This window comes from Aythya marila (assembly GCF_965140915.1).
Source record: "Aythya marila genome assembly, chromosome: Z".
Taxonomy (NCBI): Eukaryota; Metazoa; Chordata; class Aves; order Anseriformes; family Anatidae; genus Aythya; species Aythya marila.
The window spans coordinates 53,273,305-53,294,831 of NC_139080.1; the positions used below are offsets into that span (position 1 = coordinate 53,273,305).

The following is a 21,527-nucleotide window of genomic DNA, read 5'->3' on the forward strand; positions in this document are numbered from 1 at the left end:
GGGGAGAAGAAAAAAACAGGGATGAAGGAAGAAGAAAAGCAATCTTATGAGAGATTTAATGCTGTTTATTTAACAAACAACAGTATTTAATAGTGGTATTAAATACTGCTGCTTTCCTGTGCTGCACAAATATGTTATTACTGGCTCTTGAGAGTACATTTTAGGTAATTGATGTGTGTATGTATTTTGTTAGCTTTTGTTGGGGGTATTGCTGTCACTGGGATCAGGCTTAAATGATACTAATGGATTCTTGTGGCTTTGTCTGAGGACATTGAAGTTCTTCAGACACAATAACTTGGTCCTTGGGTTTGGTAGCTAAAAGCCAATATTGAATTTCACTTTGAATTCCTCAGGTTTTCTTCTTTTGTTGTTATTTGCTGAATAACATTAGGAGGACAAAGCGAGGACTGGGTGTATTTGGCCCTGACTGAGTCAGTGAAACCTGGTGGGAGGAAAAGATGGGAAGGAGCTTATTGCATAGGAAGTTGGCACGGCTGCCTGTTACCTGTATGGGTGATGTACTCTGCCACTGCCTGTGACAGGTGAAAAGCTTTTGGATAGCTTTGAAACGGTGAGACGGAAAGAACTGCAGATACTCTGCTCCCCCCTCCCTTCATCTGCTTTGGCGTAAAGTTTCAAATTCTCCTGCTGATTTATGGTTTGCTCTTGGAGGTGCTGGTAGGAAGTGTCCATAAATAGGGTCACCATCCTTTCAGTCACCCTAGTGGTGTTACTGAACTGTTCCGACTAAATGCCAGCTGAATATCTCCATCTTGCTCCTTTCCTACTACCTCTTTGCTGGCCTCTGATCAAGGGGAAGATCGTGGCTTCTTGCCACTGCTGGAGATTCCCCTGGGTGCAGATGGCTTTGATTTTTTTTTTTTTTTTTTTTTTCCGGTATTGCATAGTCATATCAGCCCCTCGTTAAAGAAATTCCTTCTGTCCCCTTTTCTGTCAACAACCCACTTCCCTTCTCCCTCAGAAATTCTGTTGCTCAGTTACAGACACAAATCAATCCTGTATGCACGTTAATTTCTAAAATGGTGGAACCTCTCTGATGTTCAGAAGTGGTCTTTCTGAAGAGGAAGAGCAGTCACTGTGTACACAGATGTACTTGCTCAGTCAGGACTACAAGACTGTGTTATAACTTACAGATGAAAATTAGAGACAGTGGAGCAATAGACAATCCCTGGGCTGAAGACATTTAAGGCTTCATAAAGCATGATCTCAAGGTGTTTTCTTTATTGGAGAGCATGAGCTGACAGGTGTTTTCCATGCTCTGGCTGGGGGGGGAATAAAATTGAACAAGATGTGACCTCTCACCCTGGATGTTTTGAACTGCTGCTTGGTTACAGCTGAACTAGACCCGATCCCTTGTGAATTAAGGTTCCCATCCTGCCTGGGGATCTGCTAACCTTGGCTTGGAGGGTGATAGATAGTGAGCTGCGACACTGGGGCAGCGTTGATGGTACTGTGTTCTGGGTAAGGGAAGAGAAATGAGAAATGTTGCTGTGATTTGGTATAGCTTGTGTTTAATAATGAAATTGCTCTGCATAATGCATGGTGGCCTAGGTCTGTGTGTGGTATTTAAAGAATATAATTATTTTGGATGTGTTGAGGGTGCTTGGGGAGGTGGCCTTATAAATCTGAGAGCAAGAATAATCTGCCTAGGCAGGGGGCTGGTAGGTTAGGGAGTGATTTGTGGCCATTTACGTAGCACCTGTCGGGACCTGCTGCTTAGCTCATCTGGAGCTGTTTGATTGCAATGAAAATTTCCACTAAGATGATATTTTCTTTGAAAAGCTTTTCCACTAGCAGTGGATAATTTCAGTTGGGTTAAGTAATGGTTTCTGGGAAATGGTGCAAATAGCTTCGAGCACGCAGCTGATTGCTGCCAGAGCAGAGCGGCCTTCTGTTCCTTCGGGTATCCCCTGACAACGTCAGGTTTGTGTACGGAGGCTGGAGCACACCTGCAATTTGATCCTAACGCGTGAGGCGGGGGTGAGCTTGCAAGACTGCCACGGAGTTAGGAATGCATTTTGCTTCTTGGCCAGGTGGGAAGAAGTCAGTAGTCAAGCTGGCCAGAGGCAGGATCTGTGGGGAATCAGCACCCGGCTCAGTGGGGCTCCTTGTTCCCCTCTTCACCAAGTGTTGCCCTTCAGCATTGCCTGCAGCGATCGTGGTCTGTGGGCAGGACTGGTGTCTGCAGCATCCCTGGGGGTAATGCAAGCAAAGGGTGGCTGCTGAGAGGTGCTGGGGAGGGGGGGAGCGGTGTTTTCCACAAGCAGAAATGCACCTCGGAGCACAACGTGGCTGTCTAGTCACTTGTCCGCTGAGGCTGTAAATCCCAGATTGCAAGAGGCTTGGCAGGTGTATGTAGGGAAAACGCCCACTCGGTTCATCTGCTTCTTGTTTACTCCTGGGTGCTGCAGCACACATGACAGGGGCTAAACAAGCTCTGGCTCTGCCTCGGCGTGGCTCTGCTGACACCAAATGTGACTGGGGCGTGGGATGGGGCTGGAGCCCCTCCAGCCGGCCGTCAGGGGTGGGGGGGGTCTCAAGGGGGCTTCCCCTCCTCTGAGGGGTCTGGGCATGTGGTGTGACGTGCCACATGGGAGCGGGACACGGGGCTATGGGGTCCCCACGGCTTGTGACCCTACTGCTGGCCTGGCCTTGCCCTGCAGGCTGGCGGCACGGGGCAGGCCAAGGTCCCCAAGCCGTTCAATCTCCCAGCTCCTCGTGCTTCTTTAGGCAACCTGCTTCCCTCTTCTGAGTTCAAGGGCCAGGTCTGCCTCGTGTCCTCCTGCCTTGGCACTGGCACGGGCTGCTCCACCTGCCCCAGCATGTGCCGTCGCTGCCATGGCCCGGCCTGGCGCTGAGCATAGTAGGTCTCCCTCACTGTAGCATGTTGCCATGGCGATGCTCAGTCTGCAGCGCTCCGGGTCTCCAGCAACCAGAAATGATGGTGCTTTTGCAACGTTGAGGTAAACATCTCTCTTCTCCCTTACACGGCGCACCCACCCCTGCTGACTTATCCGGCTGCCATTGGCGCCGGCCTCCCCTCGCCCCCTGCGCGGGGGAGAGCAGCTCCAGGCAGCGCAGAAATTGGGGGATGCGATTTGTTTGCAGGGTGGTGTGGTTGTGGTCCCCCGGAGCCCCAAGGGGGGGAACTGGCCCCTGTCTGTTTGCTCACAGCCTTGCCCTGGTCACCTTGTGAAAGTCATCCCTTTCCCTCCAGCCCCTCCGAGTGTGTGAGAGTGGTGGCCCGCTCCCTCACCCCAGGAGGGCACCCTGAGGGCTCTGGCTAAACACTTGAGTTGCTGAATCTCTCTGAGGATGGACAGCGGGCATCTCTGTGGGGCTTGGGTGCTTCCCAGAACTTTTGTTGTGGTGTTGTGGGCTTTCACTTGTTTCTCCAGTGCTTTGGGAACCCGTCAGTATTTCTAACACCCAGGAGCTTGTAGCTGGCAGGTGATAGAAGGCTCTCTTTACGGTGTCCTTTGTTACTGCAGACAGTAATGAGCGTGGCAGGCCACTGCAGGCAGGGAAGTGTGGCCGTGTGAACTGAAAATGAATCTCTTGCTTGATCTGCTGGCATTTGTTCCAGCATCTTTCTCTCCTCCTCTCTGCCTCTCACCGTCGGTGTGTGTATGAAGGGGGCGTCTAAGCTAGAGAGGGGAGTGGAGCAGGGGTGGAGTTTCTGTCGTCCTCTTCTTTTTCTTTTCCTTTTTTTTTTTTTTTCCTATCCAGTGACGTGAGCAATGCCTGGAACAATCAGGCTGGCTCCAAACAGTGTGCCTGAAGATGCTGGAGGAAACAGCCTAGTGCGTTTTAAGCAAACACTGATTGCTTGAGCCTGGGCTCTCCAGACTTGACCTTTTCCAATTCCTCTGCAGGGGATTGGGAAGTGCCATTAGCTTTCTTCTCCCCCATCCCATACCGTCACTTTTTGGAGATGATCGGAGTTAACAGTGTTCAGAGCACCAGCAAAGTCCGGGTGAGAGCCACAGGTTCAGTGAAATACTCCCGAGAAGAATCTCTCTGGCGGCAGTCCCATCGGTCAAAATCTATGAAAATCTCCAACTCCTCTGAGTTCTCTACTAAAGAAAGCAAGGTAAATGGCTAAATATTCAGTGTTTCTCTCTGCTAAGAATGAAGGTGATGATGCTGAAAAGATTATGCTCTGCAGGAATGAAGGGCTCCGGATAATCTGCAGTGATCACGGAGTTGCTGTCAAGTCAGAAAAGATCTTTAGGCTTAAGGAGAGGCTGAAGGTGGAAAAGGTTTGGTGTGTATGATAGCAATCAGGTTTTACAGGAATGCCTTTTACTGTGCTCAATGCAGTAGTAAACAGTGAAAACTTGCTAGTGAGAATGCTAATTGGAGCTCTGCTCCCAGGAAAGGTGCCTGAGTTTGCAAATAATGTCCTTGGGGTTATCCCTCTAATGGGAATTGTTTTCCCCAGCAAAAAATAGTTTTTGCTCTTTCTCTGCAGCTCGGTGTTTTAGTAGGTGGGTGATAGATAAAAACATCATCTCGCTTGCTTGCGTGATTAAGTATTGCCATCAAGTATTTATTAGGGACGCATCACTTGTGCGCTTACGGGAATACATTATTGTTTGCCTAACAGTCGGTAGCACGGGCTATGCCCAGCTGCTACAGTGGCTGCGTTCAGCATTTCCTCGCCTGGTGCAGTTTGGTTCCCAGGTGGACAGCCCCCACTTCATGCAGTATTGCATCTTCCCTCGTTCCGTCACTCCTGAGAGGCACCTGGGAACCTCTGGCAAGAGCTTTAATACCTGTCTCCCTCCCAAAGCTCTCTGTGTTTCCAAGGATTAGATGAACTTTACGCAGTGACCTCTAATTCCTCTAATTTCATTCCTGCTGCAAATTGATTTTTGCCTTGGGATTAGAAGATAAAACCGTTTGCTGAATGAGGCTGAAGTATTTCAGAATAACAGCCAAAGGTGTTTAATCAACCGTGTCTTGTCTGCCTGCATACAAACAAGCAGGCAGACACATGGATCAACCTGTGCTGTCCCTTGGCTAAATCCTGTATCTGTCCTGAGAGAAGCCTCCTTTGGTACGGTGAAAACGTCCTTATGCTGCACAGTACTTCTTAGCAGATCACCCTGTGCCAGATTACAAGTTGTGTGCTATTTCAGAGTCTCAGCTGCAGAGCTTTCATCAGAGTGCTGCAAGCAGAAATAAATATTTTATTCACTCTAGTTCTAGGAATTACCATTTTGGGGGCTTAATTTCACCATAACTAGGAAATAATGTAATGGTAAGGTTGTGGCAGAGGAATAGAGTGGCCACTATTTTGGGGCTGTAGCTGATGCGGTGTCTGTTACTTTGATACTGCTACTCTGGAAAATGCCAAAGTGAGGGGTGGATCTTACAAGTGCTTTAGGACCCTGCTCTTGTAAGCAATTTCACCTTAGGCATGTGAAAAATTCTGGTGTATTTGGTGGGAGGATGCACACATGTAAAGTCTCCGCATATGGCAGAAACTTGGGTCTTTTGGCTTTGGGTGAAACACAGTCTCTGCACCTCTGTGCCCCCTCCTGGGTTTTGTGACCACTGTGTGCACATGGTGTAATGTCCTCAGAGCAGGACTCCCAGGGGTGATGTCTGACACCTGTAGCTGCTACTGCAGCGATGATCGCTCTGTGCTCATTCCTCTGTGGGATTCCCATTTCTGCCCCCTGAGTGCTGGGCGCAATGGGTTGTGGTGAGGGAGAAAGCCACTTCTCACCTGCCTAGCTCAAGCAGTTGGGAAGCGTACTTCAGCTTTGATTTTGTTTATAGAGCTGTACCTTTGTTTAGTAGCAAGATATTTGTATCTGTCAAGTACGTAGGACCTGTAAAGGGGATATTATGGAGGGCTGAGGTGATCCTTACGTGCCCATCAGTGGTACCTGCCCAGCTAAGACTAGAAGCCTGCATGGGCTGTGTATTCCTCTTGCCTATTTCCCCCTTTTGTCCCCAGCGCGGCCTGTAACTTTTCTTGTAGACAGGATTTTGGATGAGATTTGTATTTTTGGCTCTACCATTGATTAGAGACGTGTGATTTGAGGCAGCCCCATTCTTTCCATATGTCTGTTCCCTCTTCTGTTCCTTGTCTGACCATCTATGATTTAGAGATCTGGTTTATGCTTGAGTTTTGGCTCTTCAGTGCCGCTGTCTCGGTGGAAGACACCTGAAAATCTAGAAGTTATTGCCACTGTGTAGCGTGGCAAAGGATGTCTTTTCATCAGTGAAGCCCATGTGTGCGTGCCTGTACATCACCTCGCACAAAATGTCCTCAGTTCTAGGCTCTTTATTTTTTAAGTTCTGTTCCCCATACAAAAGGACTACAATGCTCAAGACCTGTTTCCGTGACTGCTTCCGCTGTTTAACCTATTTGTGCCCCAGAGCCACGTTCCATGGGTGTTTTGCACTCACATCACAGCCTGTTTTGCTAATCTGGAGAGTATTATGTACTCTTGTGCTATAGCTGGTGTGAACGAGGCACCAACATGGTGCCTGCATATGGAATATACCTGCTGCCCGTGTCAAAGAAGTTAGCCCGGGGAGCCATCACCTCCTTTGAAAACATCAGGAAATGCTTCTGTGGACACACGTACACTTCTGTATGCACAGGGTCCACTATGTAATTCATCCTGGGTGTATTACAGGCAGACGTCACAGTCTCAGGGCAGCAGGAGAACCCGTGAAAAGGATGTTGTGAATCGATGTGCCATTATTCCCAGGAGGGTAGTCTCAAACCCAGGCTGCAGGCAAGGTGAGTTGGAGGATCTCAGGATCTTCCGTGCGATGTGCCGTGCTCAGCAGTCTCTCCTCCCGACAGGCACTGTTTCCCTGCAACCATGGGCTGAATCGCATAGTGCCTGTACAGGTCCTGCCTGCAAATGCGCAAGGATAATAAAACAGTTTCTGAAACAGTCTGTGCAGGTGCTCCGCTATCAAGAAACACTTCTCTAGCCTTTTTCTCTGTTCACTCTTAATAATTCAGTGTGCTGCCTTTACCAGTAACATTGATGAAACACTCCAGCAAGTACAGAACAAATCTTTCTAGCAACCCCAATGTATCAAGATTACAGAGGAAGCATTTCTTGTGTGGCATTAATTTCTTGGCTCTTGAGAGCCCCAGCTAACCACCCTTTTCTGTTTTGTGACGATGATGTATCTGGCACAATCTTTCCTTCCTTTTTTTTTTTTTCCCTTCCACCCCACCCCCCCCTTCTCTCCATACAAACCAGATTTTTTAACAGAGGAGTTTTCTCTTAGAAATGTTCTCCTCCAGTTGGTGACGCACTTGAAATTCCCTGGGTGAAATGATCTCTTTTCCTTCCCCCTAAAACATTCCTATCAACCCTATCTCCACCCACACCAAAACAACATTCATCGGTTCCATATGCTGCTGAACAGCTCTGTGCTGTTTTATGAATAATGTATGCCGGCTTGTTAGAAGAATGTTTGTTGTACAAACCAGTGGAATTTGCAATTGAGAGAGGTGTCAGCAGACGTGCCACGCCACGTACTAACCCATGGCCTTCCTGGGGTACTGCTCTGGCATCCTTGCTGCACCCCTGTCAGAAAGAGAAAGAGGGGTAAGGCGCTCGGCGTGAGCAGATTTTGAGGCTGGCAAGATGCTACAGGCACTTGGTGTTCAGAGCCCGTATACTTGCCTCGCCAGGTGTTACAGATCCGTGCATGGGGAGAGGAGAAAATTTCAAGATCTGAATTTTGGGGGGAGGGTGGGGAATGGAAAATGGCAACGTAATGTGGATCTAAATGCAAGTAACAGCTCTAGGGGAGGGTCAGCCTCCGGGGTAGATGCGTAAGCAGCAAACCAAGGGTGTTTTATAGCAGTGCATCCCACTCCGTTCCTGCCTGAGAAGGCTGTGACACAGAGACATGCTGGTTCAAGGGACCTGCATGCTGAGTACAACACCTATCAGACCTGCATGCAGGCATCTGTGATGTCTGGTATTTGTGGCTTCCCTAATCTGTTTTATAGGGCTCTGCCTCTTAACGTTGTGTGTCCTCCCTCCAGTAAATCCTGCACGGTGGGAGCTGGGCTGGTGCCTGGCTGGCTGCCACGGTCCTGGGGGCAGAGCTGGTGGACGGGAGCTGAACTGAATGGGAGGCGTGCGGAGCTGCATCGGCACGCAGGCTGGTCGGGAGAGGAGAGCGTGGTTCACGCTGTTCCTACAGCGCAGACAGGTGACAGAGATGTTCCTGACTTTGTCTTGTTTCAGGACGTACACAGACTGCTCTTTCCTGCCTCCTCCCCTGACCTGCCAGCTTCCCTGTCTCTGGGCTGGTGGACAGGAGGAGCACATCTCTGTCTGGGGCTGTGTCTGGGGCTCCCTTGGCTTCCTGAGCCTGACCGTGCCGCAACCAGCTGGAAGAAGAAGACGTGTCCTCGGGCAGGGCTCCTTCTGACAGCAGCTGCAGGGGGAGGCTGGCAGGGGCCTGGCTCTGAGAGCATGAGTGCATCCCTCTCCTGCCTGGTGGGAGCTGCAGAGGTCCCCTGCTGCATCTCCTGTAGCGGTCAGATGGCCATTCCCCCAGCAGCGACTTCAGAAACCAGGGCAAAACTGGGTGTTGGCAGAGCGCCTGAGAAACAAATACCAGGGAAAGCTGGCTGGGTGATCCCAGCTCCCCAAAGTTGGTTTTGTTTTCGCCTGTTTACCTGCTCATGACAAGCATTTATGGCACCTTCCCTTTTGTGCGCAGAGCAGGTGTGAGAAATACCTGTGGCGCATTTCCTTCCTTCTTGGCAAGCTTTTCTGGAGGGACCCATGTGTGCAAATGTGACCAGAAACTAGCACTTAGGTTCTTGAAGCAGACTTTCTCTGCCCTGCGTTGCCTTTCAAAGGAAGGGCTCATGCCTTGCTCCAGGAGCTCCTCAGCTCCTTGTGCTCTGCTGGCCAGGATTTGGGAGTCTGCCCCTTCTTGTTGCCTAAACTATTTACCTGGATGAGTACCCTGGTATTTCCCTGCATCTCTACCCCTGTGTTCACACCTGCTCTTGCCTTTCTTTTGTCTTGCTGCTTCTGCATGCAGAGGCTGACTCACAGCATAGCAGGCAGTCGGCAGGTGCTGAGAGCAGCCTATCTAAATGGGTCCAGTGGTTTTTGCATGTGACAGGCTTTTGAGGGAGGTGAGGATGGCATGCGATCTCTTTTTTTTTTTTTTTTTTTTTTTTTTTTTGGCTGCTTTGTAAATAAACAGTTTTCAGAAGCGCTTTCTGCGTGGTTTTGCTTCTCTTTCCAATTGCAATAAAATTATCAACTGCTGAGAGATTGTTGAAATCTAGATTTCTAGTTTACCTGCTTACCAAAGGGAAAACAGATGGAATTCAGTGAATTCTCACAGAATTGCAGGCTTCCTGCACACATTTGTTTTCCTGTTTATGAACAACTGCAAACAAATCCTGCTTTGCTCTTTTTTTTTTATGCTGCAGGCTGTTGAGGGTCAAATTGGAGCTATAGGAAACAACCCTGGAGTTAAGAAAGGTGTTCAGGATGGTGCTTTCTATTCTGTTTTGTACACCAGTTAATTTCTTTTGTTCTCCCTTACAAACTATGCTTTTTTCTCCAGGAAGCCCGGAGGAGTGCTGGGCCTCATGTGTAGTGGACCCAAAGATCAGCAGTTCCCAGAAAAGGAAAAGCTCCAGGGAGTAGGTTTTGGGGGTCTGGGTAGTAGTGCTTGTAAGTTAAAACAGTGAAACTGGACGCTGCCGAGTAGCTGTTTATATGCTGTTTACAGTAGCCTTGGGTGACAAGAGAGAGAGAAAGAGTCTCTCCTTTCCAAGTGGTATCAGTCCAGCTGGGGAGATGAGACCAGTGAAGTACTAATTCTGGCATTCCCTGCTGTGGTCCAGCCTGAGGTTTTCTGATTTAGAGAATAAATTGGCCAAGCACTTCCCAGGCTAACAGGTAAGAAGCTCAGATTTTTGTCAAACTATGAATATGCCTGAAACCAGGACCTTTTGTTATTTGCTAGACAAAAAGCATGAGTTAGTAAAACCCATCCTTGCAGCTAGCCAAGTACAGTTAAAGTCATGTTCCCACTGTAATCTCTGATCAGTTCTGTTACAATTTAGCGAAGCATTTAAGTGTTTGTCTTCAAGTTTGATTTAATCATACTCTGGAGAGATGTCTGCTGAAAAGAGCTGCTGTCTGAATCAGGGCCTTGGGAAACAGCCATGAAATGACAGAGCAGGTGCTGGACTGTAAAATAAGGGAGGAAAAAAAAATTTTCTTCCGATCATTGGGGAGCCCGGTAGAAACTGGGAGAATGCTACAGTATAAACAGTGATGGAAAAGGAATGAAAAGCATCTCTAAAAGGATGGTGTGGCCAGTGCCAGAGGGGTGGGCTGGGGGGCAAGGGTGAGAGCTGATACATCACCATCCCTTACGTGGTCTGCTCACTGAGGTCTCAATGACCGTGCTCTGTATACAGCTGCCTGGGCTGTGGATATTTTCTAGGATTTGCTGTTCCACTTTTGCAAATAACAGAGACTTTCTGAGAGCCTGTATTTGGTGCTCCATGGGACACAGTGTCCTTTGTCGGATGTATGCCATATGACTGGGTTGGTGTCTGTTACTCCCTAAGGAAGGGTCTGGCTCTCTCCTAAGGATTGGGACAAACACATGTCACTTTCCACAAGGCAAAAGCCTGGGGCATTTGTTGTTCCTTCACCAATCTGGAGTTCTGCTTTTATGTGTCCTGCTCTTTGGCTGTAGTGATCCTTAGAGATTTCCTTAGCAGCAAGATCCATAAAAAGCAGTACTGCACAGGGCAGGTGTTCATTTTCAGACATTGCGACCCAGTCTGGTGTTTGGGCCAGGGAAGAACAAGAGGCATTTCTGATGCCTGAGGGCAGGCCAAGTTTCAAAAGCTCTTCCAACCAACTGGGGGAAAAAAATTCTATCCCTTTACCTTATATTTTAAAGTAGATTTTTGGCTTGAAAAAAATGCAGGAGAATATTTTAATAATAGTAGGAAGAAGAGGCCAAGTCAAAGAATAATAATGGGGCTTTGACCAAGTCATTAGAAATATAGTGGCTTCTAATAGGAAGTATTGGGCAACCCGAGGCAATCAGTGCTGCTTTTCTGCATGTGCAGAAGAATGAAGGTACATCTAATTCTGCAGGACTGCTGGCGGCATGGTAGGACAAATGTTAGCACTTTGTTTTCTTTTCTTCCTGCAGGGTATTCTTAAAATCTCTTACTAGCTCTCATCTGAAAATTAAGCAAATTGCCTACAAACTGCCAGCAGTGCCCTTTCCTTCACCTTTGTCTGGCTGTTTGCCTTTGGATCAGAGCTTCTCATACAAATTTGGAGAAGATAGGTTAAATACAAATAGACAGAGAACACTCCAGAGTTGGAAATATTTCATCATGTTTCTGTGAGTAGCACAGCAAAGCCCTCTGAGTGGTGGGGACCTCTCTGCTGGTAAAAGTATGGTGTGGGATGGTTCCTTCTGGTGATCATCTTGGTTCTAATGCTCTGAGACACCTACGTTTATGGTACGTGGTGCCTAAAAGCTGCTCAATGCATAGCATCAGTATGAGGCAAGTTGTACTAGTGTGTTTGACCTCCTTGTGTATGGTTTGGTGAAGCCAGATTTTCACAGAGCTAAATATTACGGATCTTCAAATATAGACTATGCAAGATTCAGACAGGAGTCCGTGGATCACAGGATGAGCAGTGAGATATACTCATGGGATTCCCATTGCAAGTTCAATGGTGACATATGTACAAGACTAGTTTCAACTCTATAGTCTTCCAAATTATTTTTGTTTTGGGGCAGACTTAAGACTATTTAAATGCTAATGTTTCTGTTGAACATGTCATAGCTTCTATAGTGTGTGACTTTCAGATTTGTTCATCCTTGATGTGCTACTTTTTGGTAATCATGTGCATCAACAGTTCTTCTACACGTTAACATATTTCAAGGCTGTGTAGGAGTTATGTGCCAGAGGGAGTAAATCTAGCTATGTATATAAGGTAAATTACAAATGTGGATTATAAGTGCGAGAATCAGGGACGTTCCATACCAAAATACCTCACTTGAGTCAAGTGGCCTATTTGAAGAACTCCATTAGCTTGTAGTAATAGCAGGCTTTTATCCATTGTATATACCAGCACAAATCAGATGCTCTTATCCAAGTGCTTCCTCTCAAAAGAAATTAATCCCAACTGTCTGATATCTATCCAGGCTAAAGTCATCCTCCAGACCCTTTTCATTGCAGGCTGGTATCAACAACAGAATTGGGACCCTTGGTATCAAGCCTACTAGCTTCTGTTTTGTGAAGTGAAGTAATAACTATGTTAGGAGGTAGCAGTCTAAGACATTCATCTTCAAACACAAAAGTTACTTGTAGTTTATTTTTCTGTTTTGCACTTAAATGGAATTTATTTATGTCTGAATATTTATGTCTGTGTAACTGGGAGAGGTATTCAGGTGTCTGTGATACTCAAAGGCTTTGGATAGGTATCCTGGTATACTTTAATTGGTAAGCCTGTGTGATGCAATCTTGGCCCCGTTAAAGTCAGTGGCAAAAAAATCTCACTGACTATAGCCACAATTAAATTTGAGCTTGAATTTCAGAGTGGCGTGTAGGGTTGTAGTCTTGTGCATCTTGCGAACTTGTGGAGTTATTTAAAAATAAATATAGGAAAAATTGTGTTCCAGAAAATGACTCTACTCTCAAACCGTGTATTCTGCTAGTCTCTTTTTAGATGAGATTTTTTCTCAAGACTTTTTTGTTACCATAAGCAGATATGGTACTTTCTTGATCAGAGACAGCTCACTTGCTCGTACTAGTTTACTAATTTTCATTAGCATATTAATGTATGTGTAGCAGGGGTAAAAAATAATCACATCTCCTTTCTCTCCCTTTGCAGGCTCTCTACAATTCAATCAAGAATGAGAAGCTTGAATGGGCAGTGTAAGTATACTGCATGGGATTTAGGAGTTTAAAAATAGTACCTGAGTAGTAACCTGTTTATAATTCCTGTGCCACTATCTGAGTGGGCTCCAAAGCTTGTAGAAGATAGCCAGTGTGTGTAATGACTTTGCTTTTCTGTTAATGAATGACGTGGCAATACTGCCTCATCTTTTTATACAGTGAGGGGAGTTGTTAGTGATAGGAGCCAATTGCATTTGTAAGGAAAGAGGACATTTCATTTTGTAGGAAACTTCAGCCTGAAAAGAGAGAAATTAAATCCTCTCTTGTTCTGTGACTGCATAAATAAAACAGATGTTGACTTCTCCCTTTATCTTTCAGTACATTGTGTCAGAACCACTGAATAGAAACACACATCTTGGATTGAGTTTCCTGCTGTTGGTTTATTGTCTTGGTTTGTCTCCTGATTAATTATGGATAACTTGACAACAACCTAATATGAAAGATGATAAATAGGACAAAGTCTGATATCCCCCTATCCTTAGCTGCTTTTGACAGACTAACACTTGTTAACTACTGAAACAATGAGGATGAGAGAGCTTCCATTTCTAATCATGTTAAATTGACGTTTCTCTGTGCTTAGGTTTAATGTGGTCAAGGTATGCCAGCACAGAGCAGAAGGGTCTGCTTTAGACCTTGCCTCTTGCAGAACAGTGTATTTTGGTGTAAAATAGAATGATGTCTCTATCTTCATGGATTTACCTATCTGAAGCCTCACTTTCCTAAGACTGCATGCTACTGCATCTTTTGTGCCAGCAGTCCTAACCACTGCCATAGGTCTTGCAGGCCCTCTGACTTCTGATCTTCCTTAAGTTTACGTTCTGCAAGTGAGTATCTTGTCAAGGCATAAAACATTGCTTGCAAGGGCTGGTTATCCCAACTGGGATCGCAGCCCCTGTTTTGGAAATGTGTTAGGTAACGTCAGGGTAGTGAGGAAGGTGTACTGGCAATGAGAACCACCGGGAAGTGCAACCTCTGATGAGCCTTATAAGAAGCAGGGTGAGACATTCTCCCAAACCATGTGTTGGGTCTGGAGCATGCTGTGTGAGTCTCACACCTCACAAGATCAGAGCGCTTTGCAGGATACCTTCTCAGAGGTACTTTAGACCCAGCAGAATCTGTTATGACTTTCACGTCAGAATTTTTCTCCTGGCAAGAGACCATATTGTGTTTAATCGATTTGGGCAGCCTCCAGGTGGGAATTGGCTCATGCTTGGCTCTGCTCCCATGAGCTTCAGTCAAGGTGATTTATACGATGACCTGGTCCTGTATAGGTAATAACTTCTTTGGCATTTACGTAGTCCAGACTATATCCATTGCTAATGAATAGTTGGGGGGCGGGGGGAGGAATGCAAGCAGGCTGGAAGAGAGGGAAACCAGAATCTTAAATTAGGCTTTGGGATGTGGTTGTAATGCAACTCGGGAAGATAGCTGGGACTTGTGTGCAAATTATTTTCTACGCTGAGAAACACAGCTTGTTCTAGACAAAGCTGAAGAGGTAGTACCTTTAGATTAGGCCTGAGAGGGATGGCTGGAAGAGGGAGCATGAAGACATTTCTCACTGTTATTCTGCTGTGGGTTGGTATAAAGTAACCTCAAGCAGCCTCAGGACTGCCTGAGCTGGAGGGAGAAGGCAAATCACTGTCTCTTGATCTGCTGCAGAGGAAGGTGAGTGGGAAGGAAGTGTGGTCAGTTTTGCTGCGAGAGGACTGAGAAAGGTCCTCTCTGTCCTTTCCAAAGAGTATTCCTTTGCTTCACCTGATGGAGTTGGCTGTGGAAGAATTGGGAGGTAAGGCAATGTGGAAATATGGCTGCAAAATCCAGCATAACCTCCCTCGTGGTGTTTTTAAGATGAAGGAACACCTTTCCGTTAGCTAAAATCCCCTTGAGGATCTAAAGCTGTTTTTTATGAGCTGAGAAGCAGTTTAAGAGCTTCTCTGGTAATGCATTATTGGTGGATTAATGGCTGTCTGTAAGTCCTTAGGCAGGGACGGCTAACACTGATGAGTGAGATGGGGAAGATTGCTACCCGATCCTAATCGCACTAATTACAAGATAGCATGTGTCATCATACGAAGTAGGTTGCTGTCCACTTCCAGTAGAATTACAGTCTAGTCCTAAGCCCCCTGAGAGGAAAAGCTACCATTGAATTCAAATTTGTAGTCAAAAGAAGTGGCACCTTTAATCAGCAGATGTGCTCCTCCTCTATTTCCGCAGGTATTCAGTAGGACAAATACTCCTTTATGCTGTATGAACAAGGAAACACGAGTACAGCTCTGGGAGAGAATTTACATTAGAATTCCTTTCTCTGCAGTACTTGCAGGTTCCAGTTCCCTAAAAGGTTAGAAGTGAATCACATGCCATGATCTATAAAATAAGCAAATCTGACCCGGAATCCATGGAGAACTGGTAAATGTAGCTCTTGAGTGCAAACTTCCACCTGCCCCCCCCCCCCCAGGTTTTTGATTAATTTTCACAACAGAACTACCAGGAGGTATTCTGTCATTTACTGGTTGTTTCCTCTTGCCCGCCTGCCTTGAGTAAAGCAGTGTGGGAAAATTGACCATCATATGTATGATTTCTGTCTCTTGTCCCATTCCATGTTTTCTCTGCACTGCATACCACTCTAGATCTCTTCTCTCTGTTGGACTTTAGTTCGTTTCCTTGAACTGCTGGTCAAGCACAAAGTAGCCAGGCCTCACTGAAGTCGCTGGCAGAAATTCCTACTGGTTGCAGTGAAGCCAGGCACTGTTTTGTCCAGTTAGTCCAATCCACCTTGTTTTCAGTGTGCTGAGGTCACTGGAACTACCCCAGTTTGGTGCATTTAGCTATGATAATCGTGTAATAATTTCTCGTGCTTCTTAAACTTCTCCCAAGGGACTAGATTTTTTCATGATTTTTTTTTTTCATACTTGATTGGGAACGTCTTGTTCTGCCCTGACATCACCTGTAAGACTAAATGAATTCAAGATCCTGTGAATACGAATGTTGAGAAAAGATAACACTGATGAGAGGTAACTGGTTGTATTCTTTTGAGTTGTATAAAGGCTGTTGCAGAGATAGGTGTGAATAATTCTTCACACCCATTGTGGATGGGCTTATATTTGAAACAAGAGAATTCGTTGTTAAACATTAAAAATAAAAATAAAAAATCTAGCAATAATTCTTGTAAACCAGCAAGTAGCTTTGCCAGAGCGAGCTATAAAAGTCCTTTCACTGGAGATTTTCCTGAGCTGTTTTTACAAGTATCTGTCTAGAATGGATTATAAGCTGACCTTTTAACATCCCTTCAGTCTCATTGTCTATAATCTTACATCCCAGGTTTTGTAGGTGTTCCTTCTCCTTTGGCTTTTGCATCAGTTGTTGTCAGCTTTCAAGTGAATAAGAAAAATGAGTTTGATTTTCAAAGGTGCCAGAGCTAAATATGTTTTGTTTGCACGATGTCTGCATGGAAATGTGATGGTGAACTTAGTTCTCCGTTGCCTATAATATGTCTGCCTTCTGCTGCAGGTGATACGAGTAATAGAATAATCATCTTAAAATAAACTGAATAGTAATTTGGAATTAATAATATGAAATCCCAAATTGCTGTTTACAAAATTGCAGAAACTAGATGGCTGCATTTGAGCCAATAGTACCTGGGATGCTGAGACTGAGCTGGTTATAATGACATCTGTGCTGAAGCTCACCCTTTTCTAGGTCAAATCCAGAAATCTCTCTCCATTGTAATTACCATTTCTTTTCTCAAATTCTAGGATATTTCCTGCTTGCAGCTTAATGATTAGTTTTAGAGAGGGGTTGGCTGGTAGTCACCTGGCGCTCCTTTCTTCTCTCCTCCCTTTGGGAAAGATGCCAAGGGGAACTTCTTTCCATTGGCTTCTCGAGTCACAGTCTTGATAAAAATGCTGTCTGTCCCACAGATTTGTATAATTATATGTTACACATAGGAATATTTTTTAAATGCCATTTCTTTTAAATTGATGAACCCAGTCTTTTTTCTTGCCATGTCATGTAAGTTTTCTATTCAAACAAAGGCAAAGAAGCATCCATGTACTTCTTATCAGTCCTTACCTGACTCCAGTCCTGACCAGTATTATCCGTCTGACTTCAGAGGGTACACAACCAAAGACCATCATTACCTGAACTGTTTTGCTGCTTTGAAACTCCTCCCAATCCTCCTTCCTTCTTCTTCTTCTTGACTGCCAAAGTAAAATGAAGCATTTGAAGAAGTGGGTCCCAGAGCCCCTGATTTTGTCTCTGCTGCTGCTAGGTATTCAGGGTCAGAGGGAGATAGAAGGTGCTCAGCTGTTCATCCCTTCCTTCATGTTCTCTGCAATGCTTGTGCATCTTGACATCCGAACTGTCAGTGTCCAGGTCTAACAAGTGCATGAGGCTTCTGAGTCTCAAGGATGTCCCATTTCCACTGTCAGTTTAAAGGGCCATTTAAAGGCTTGTTTTCTGCTGCCAGCTGTCAGGACAGCAGATGCCATTATGTACTTGTCCGCCCTGTCTGCAATTTGTCTTTTGAAGACAATTTAGTTGTCCCAGAGATGCTGAATTTGAGAGCACCACCCCCAGCACTAGGGCTGTCCAGGATCCCTGTAACTGCTCATCACAACTCTGGTGGCTGCTTGGATGAGGGCACAGGGACATTCCCAGAGGACAGGATCAGTATTGGATAACCCGCTTCCATGGATCCGAAGAAGATAGCACATTCCAAAAAATCCTAAGCCATTTACTGCAGTAGGTCTCTGCTGACAAGGAGAAATCCATTGTGTCCTTGGCTGAGATCCCAGAATTCACAAGGCACTTAAATGTGACAAATCAGCTTGAGTGCTTAGTGCCCTAAGAAAGATTTTAGTCTGGATTAGGCACCGTGAAATACACAGAGAATTGGGTGGAAAGAATGTGCTCCTGGAACAGACACATTTAAGAAGTGTGTGCCACACAGTGGTCTGTCCTGGCCACCAGCTAGTCAGAGCAGTAGGCGCTGGAAAGGCTGGGGACAACCAAAATTGTCAGAAATTCCTCCCCTTTTTAGCTTCGGAGAGGGCTTCAACCAAACTGTGCACAAGGATACCCTTATTGCTTTAACCAGCAAATAGTTAATTGCATATATCTATGTTCTTAGTGGAAAAACACAGACTGGTAGCCTGGGAGATGCAAGGACTGGTCTCCCGTGCAGGAATCAGATCTTCCAGTAAAAATTTGACTCACCTTATTAATCAGAAGACCTTTCCAGACCACACCACGATGATATGTTGCACCACCATAGCTACCTTCTCCACAACTGAATCAAGTGTCTGGCAGCTTTCTGAGGCTCTCAGGCTGGTTGTCAATACTTAGCACCCATACCCGTACTGCCAAAAAGTTTTACCCTCCGACAGAAGAGTGGTCCTTGGCTATACTGATTCTGATTGTGAGCCTGTAAGTTATTTGGGAGCCTGCTGGGCTTAGACCATGCCAAGCATGAGGTAACATGAGAGGTGATCAAATTCAAGTAGCTGGGAATGTTCCCTGGCACTGCTGAGTGCACTGATTTGGCCTCCGTGTCTCTGGGTTTGGTTTCCTTGTTGTCATATCAGGTCATTACCCTGGTATCTCGTCAGGCTAAATTCCCCAGGAAGCTAGCAAAGGCTGGGATGTTACCTGATCGTCCCTATATCCTGCAGTTCTTGGAGGATGTTCCTGTGGGTGGTCATTTGCACAGGCAGATGTGGTTGCAGCATGTTGTAAGAGGAGCTTTTGGACTGATGTATTTTTGCTAATTGCTAATTCTTGCTGATCCTTGTCTGATAAACACCTGTGAATGTATGCATGTTGGGAAGTTTTGCTTTGGGTGCTGATTATCTGGGTCCAGTGAAATGCAGCAATTTAAAGTTTTACCTTCCCTCCACAAGTGGCCATCATTGCACTGAAGTGTTAATGATTTTTTTTTGTCAGGTGCTGGTTTTAAGAGAAGCCTTTCTACCCTATCCTTCAAATGGCAGCCTTCAGCCTCCCTGTCATACCTTGGGCAGTCACCGGGAGAGGAATGTGTGGGGACTTCAAAGGAGACAGGGCTGCTTTGTAGTCTGACACTAACTATGATTCCTACAGATGTGCCATCCAGCCAGATTCGGTGGCCCGTTGTTTCTCTGAAAACTATCGTTTTCAGAGATGGACACCCTTTATTTTCTAAGTTGCTTTATCCTTTTTGCTTTTGGCTGTGACGAGCAAGAAGGCATTCATTAGGTAGGCAACACTTGTGACTTGCTGAAAGGGTTGCATTGTTGTTCCCAAGAGCTGTGTAGAATACATTGTACTAATAAGTAACATTTTGAGCAGCATTTTGTTTCTAAAATACAGATAACATAATTCACCTACTGTAGTTTTTATTTTTAAATTACTACTTTTGTGCTAGTCTGTGGAGGAAAATAAAGAAAAGGAGTTAGAGGCTGTGTTTCATATGCTAAGTTAAGGAGTAAGCCACAGCGATGTGTAGTAATCTAATTCTTTTCATCTACATATGAATTCATGGAGAAATTGGAGATTTTTCAGGAGAGCCCAGCAGGCAAATATTTCCTATTTTAGCACTCGGATAAGTGGAAATAAAAATAGGTGTAGCTGGAGGACAGAGAACACTCTTGAAAGCCTGCCTTTTGGCAATGTAAAAGGCAAACTTTGGCTTTCTTTAAAATCCAGCTCCTATGACCTGTGCTGGTGAAGTAGGTGAACTGTAGCTTTGCTATGATCTCTCTGTGTTTTGGTGCGTGTCTAGGTTTCTCACTGCATAGGGTCCTGTATGGAGTGGGAGGTATGTTTTAACAAGGACTGTGCAAGGGTTACTGCAATGAAACCTTGCTGGTCAGTTGCTCACTCATTCTTGTTTTTCCTTACTTCTTAAGGGATGAAGAAGAGAAAAAAAAATCTCATTTGGAAGGTACAGATGAAAAAGATAATGGGAACCAGACGAAGGCTGTAAGTCGAATTGGTAACTCTAACAACCCATTTCTGGACATCCCTCATGACCCCAATGCTGCTGTGTATAAAACTGGATTTCTGGCTCGGAAAATCCATGCAGATATGGATGGAAAGAAAAGTAAGTATCTTTCACACTTAACATCTCTCTTCCTCTCTTCCTCGTTATCTCTGCACAGAGCCACTTAATGATGAGACTGTGTGGTTCTCCAGGTGAATAGTACTGCTTCATTAGGGGAAATTGCAGCAATAACAAACAACAAAGCAATTGGATTATTGCACTCTTGCTATCAGGCCAGGATTTACATTGTTCGGTCCCATTTGTAGCTACTCTAATGCATGTGCATAATGAGTAATATGATACAGCAAAGCAGTGTGAATCTTTTGTGCTAAAAGAAAATGAAGTGCATGGTTTACAGAAGAGAAAACAATTGCTAGTGAATTACAGCTCGTCTGTAGTAGCTTGATAATTCTCCTTTTCCTTATGTTATAACAGATTGTTTCAAGCCTTCCTTCCCTTCTAGGTCTGTCTTTAAATAAAGGCTGGTTTTGATCTCTGCTTGGATATGCCTTTAAGTATTTCCTTCCCTTCTTCCCCCGTCTTGTGCACATAGCTGACAAATTCAACAGCTTTTGGTAACAGTCAGAATTATGCCATGCAATTTATCCCTGCCCCTGTAATAATCTTGCTGTGTCTGTTATTTACTTTAATTGTCCTCTTTCCTTCTCATCCTACTTCCATTCTTGGTGCACTAATTATCAAAGGCCTTTGATTTGACTGGGTGTGTCTGTTGTTGTTCAGTTATCTTCAATTAGGAGTTGGACTCGATGATCCTTTTGGTCCCTTCCAACTCAGGATAGTCTACGATCCTATGATTTTATGTTCAGTTTGTTTTCAGCTTATGGTCTTGGAAACAGCAGAGGCTACTCAGAACATCTGTATTTTTCCCAGCCACTATTGAAGATCGCCTACCAATGGCCCATACTGTTGGGTTGAATTCTGAAGGCAAAAGGGAACTTTGTGGTTGGTTTCCACTAACTGCAACTCTCTCTAGTTAGGCCAAGCTCTTTTGCATTGGCATATTGTGCTAGTGTATTTTAGGAGGTGCATTTGGAGGTCACTGTTTTCAGCCTGAAGACTGGCAGCTGGACAATTAAATCCAAGTGGAGATGTCGTAATCGAACCAATCAGATTCTTTGTGATGACTGGATGTTTTGAATAGGTTCTTCTTTATTAAACTTATGTTTACTTAACCTTAAGTAATTGTATATGGTTACCATTATTAACTTAATTATAAATATTCAGAATCACTCATTATTCAGTGCACTGGATATTGGCATTTTGGGGATAATCCTTTAATGAGTAATGTAATTAGGGCCGTGCCTTTAGAATTTCCTTTGTACATTAGAGGCTTGTCTCTCATTGTCATGCAACTCTTGAAAAAGTTACATTCAGACTTCCTAGTCATAAGTAAAATGAAACTAATTTTTAAAGTTAGGGCTTTTCATATTTCATTTCTTAAAGTAATTGTTGCAGGGCCAAGATCAGCTTGTGTGGGATTGCTAATGAGGT

The 21,527-nt window shown here is 45.1% G+C and overlaps 1 protein-coding gene across 9 annotated transcripts in view; it reads left to right on the plus strand.

Moving 5' to 3' along the window:
• Window positions 1–21,527, plus strand: part of LOC309889632 (PH and SEC7 domain-containing protein 3-like) — a 107,433-nt gene that overhangs the window by 58,012 nt on the left and 27,894 nt on the right. For 7 of the 9 annotated variants that reach the window (XM_082782541.1, XM_082782542.1, XM_082782543.1 and 4 more), the window contains 2 exons: window positions 12,933–12,976; window positions 19,882–20,075. In XM_082782541.1, the coding sequence (XP_082638667.1) occupies window positions 12,933–12,976; window positions 19,882–20,075 (238 nt within the window). Of the gene's footprint in view, window positions 1–2,086; window positions 2,221–3,834; window positions 4,115–12,932; window positions 12,977–19,881; window positions 20,076–21,527 lie in introns of those variants that run through there. The other 2 variants (XM_082782547.1, XM_082782548.1) reach the window with 2 other exon arrangements.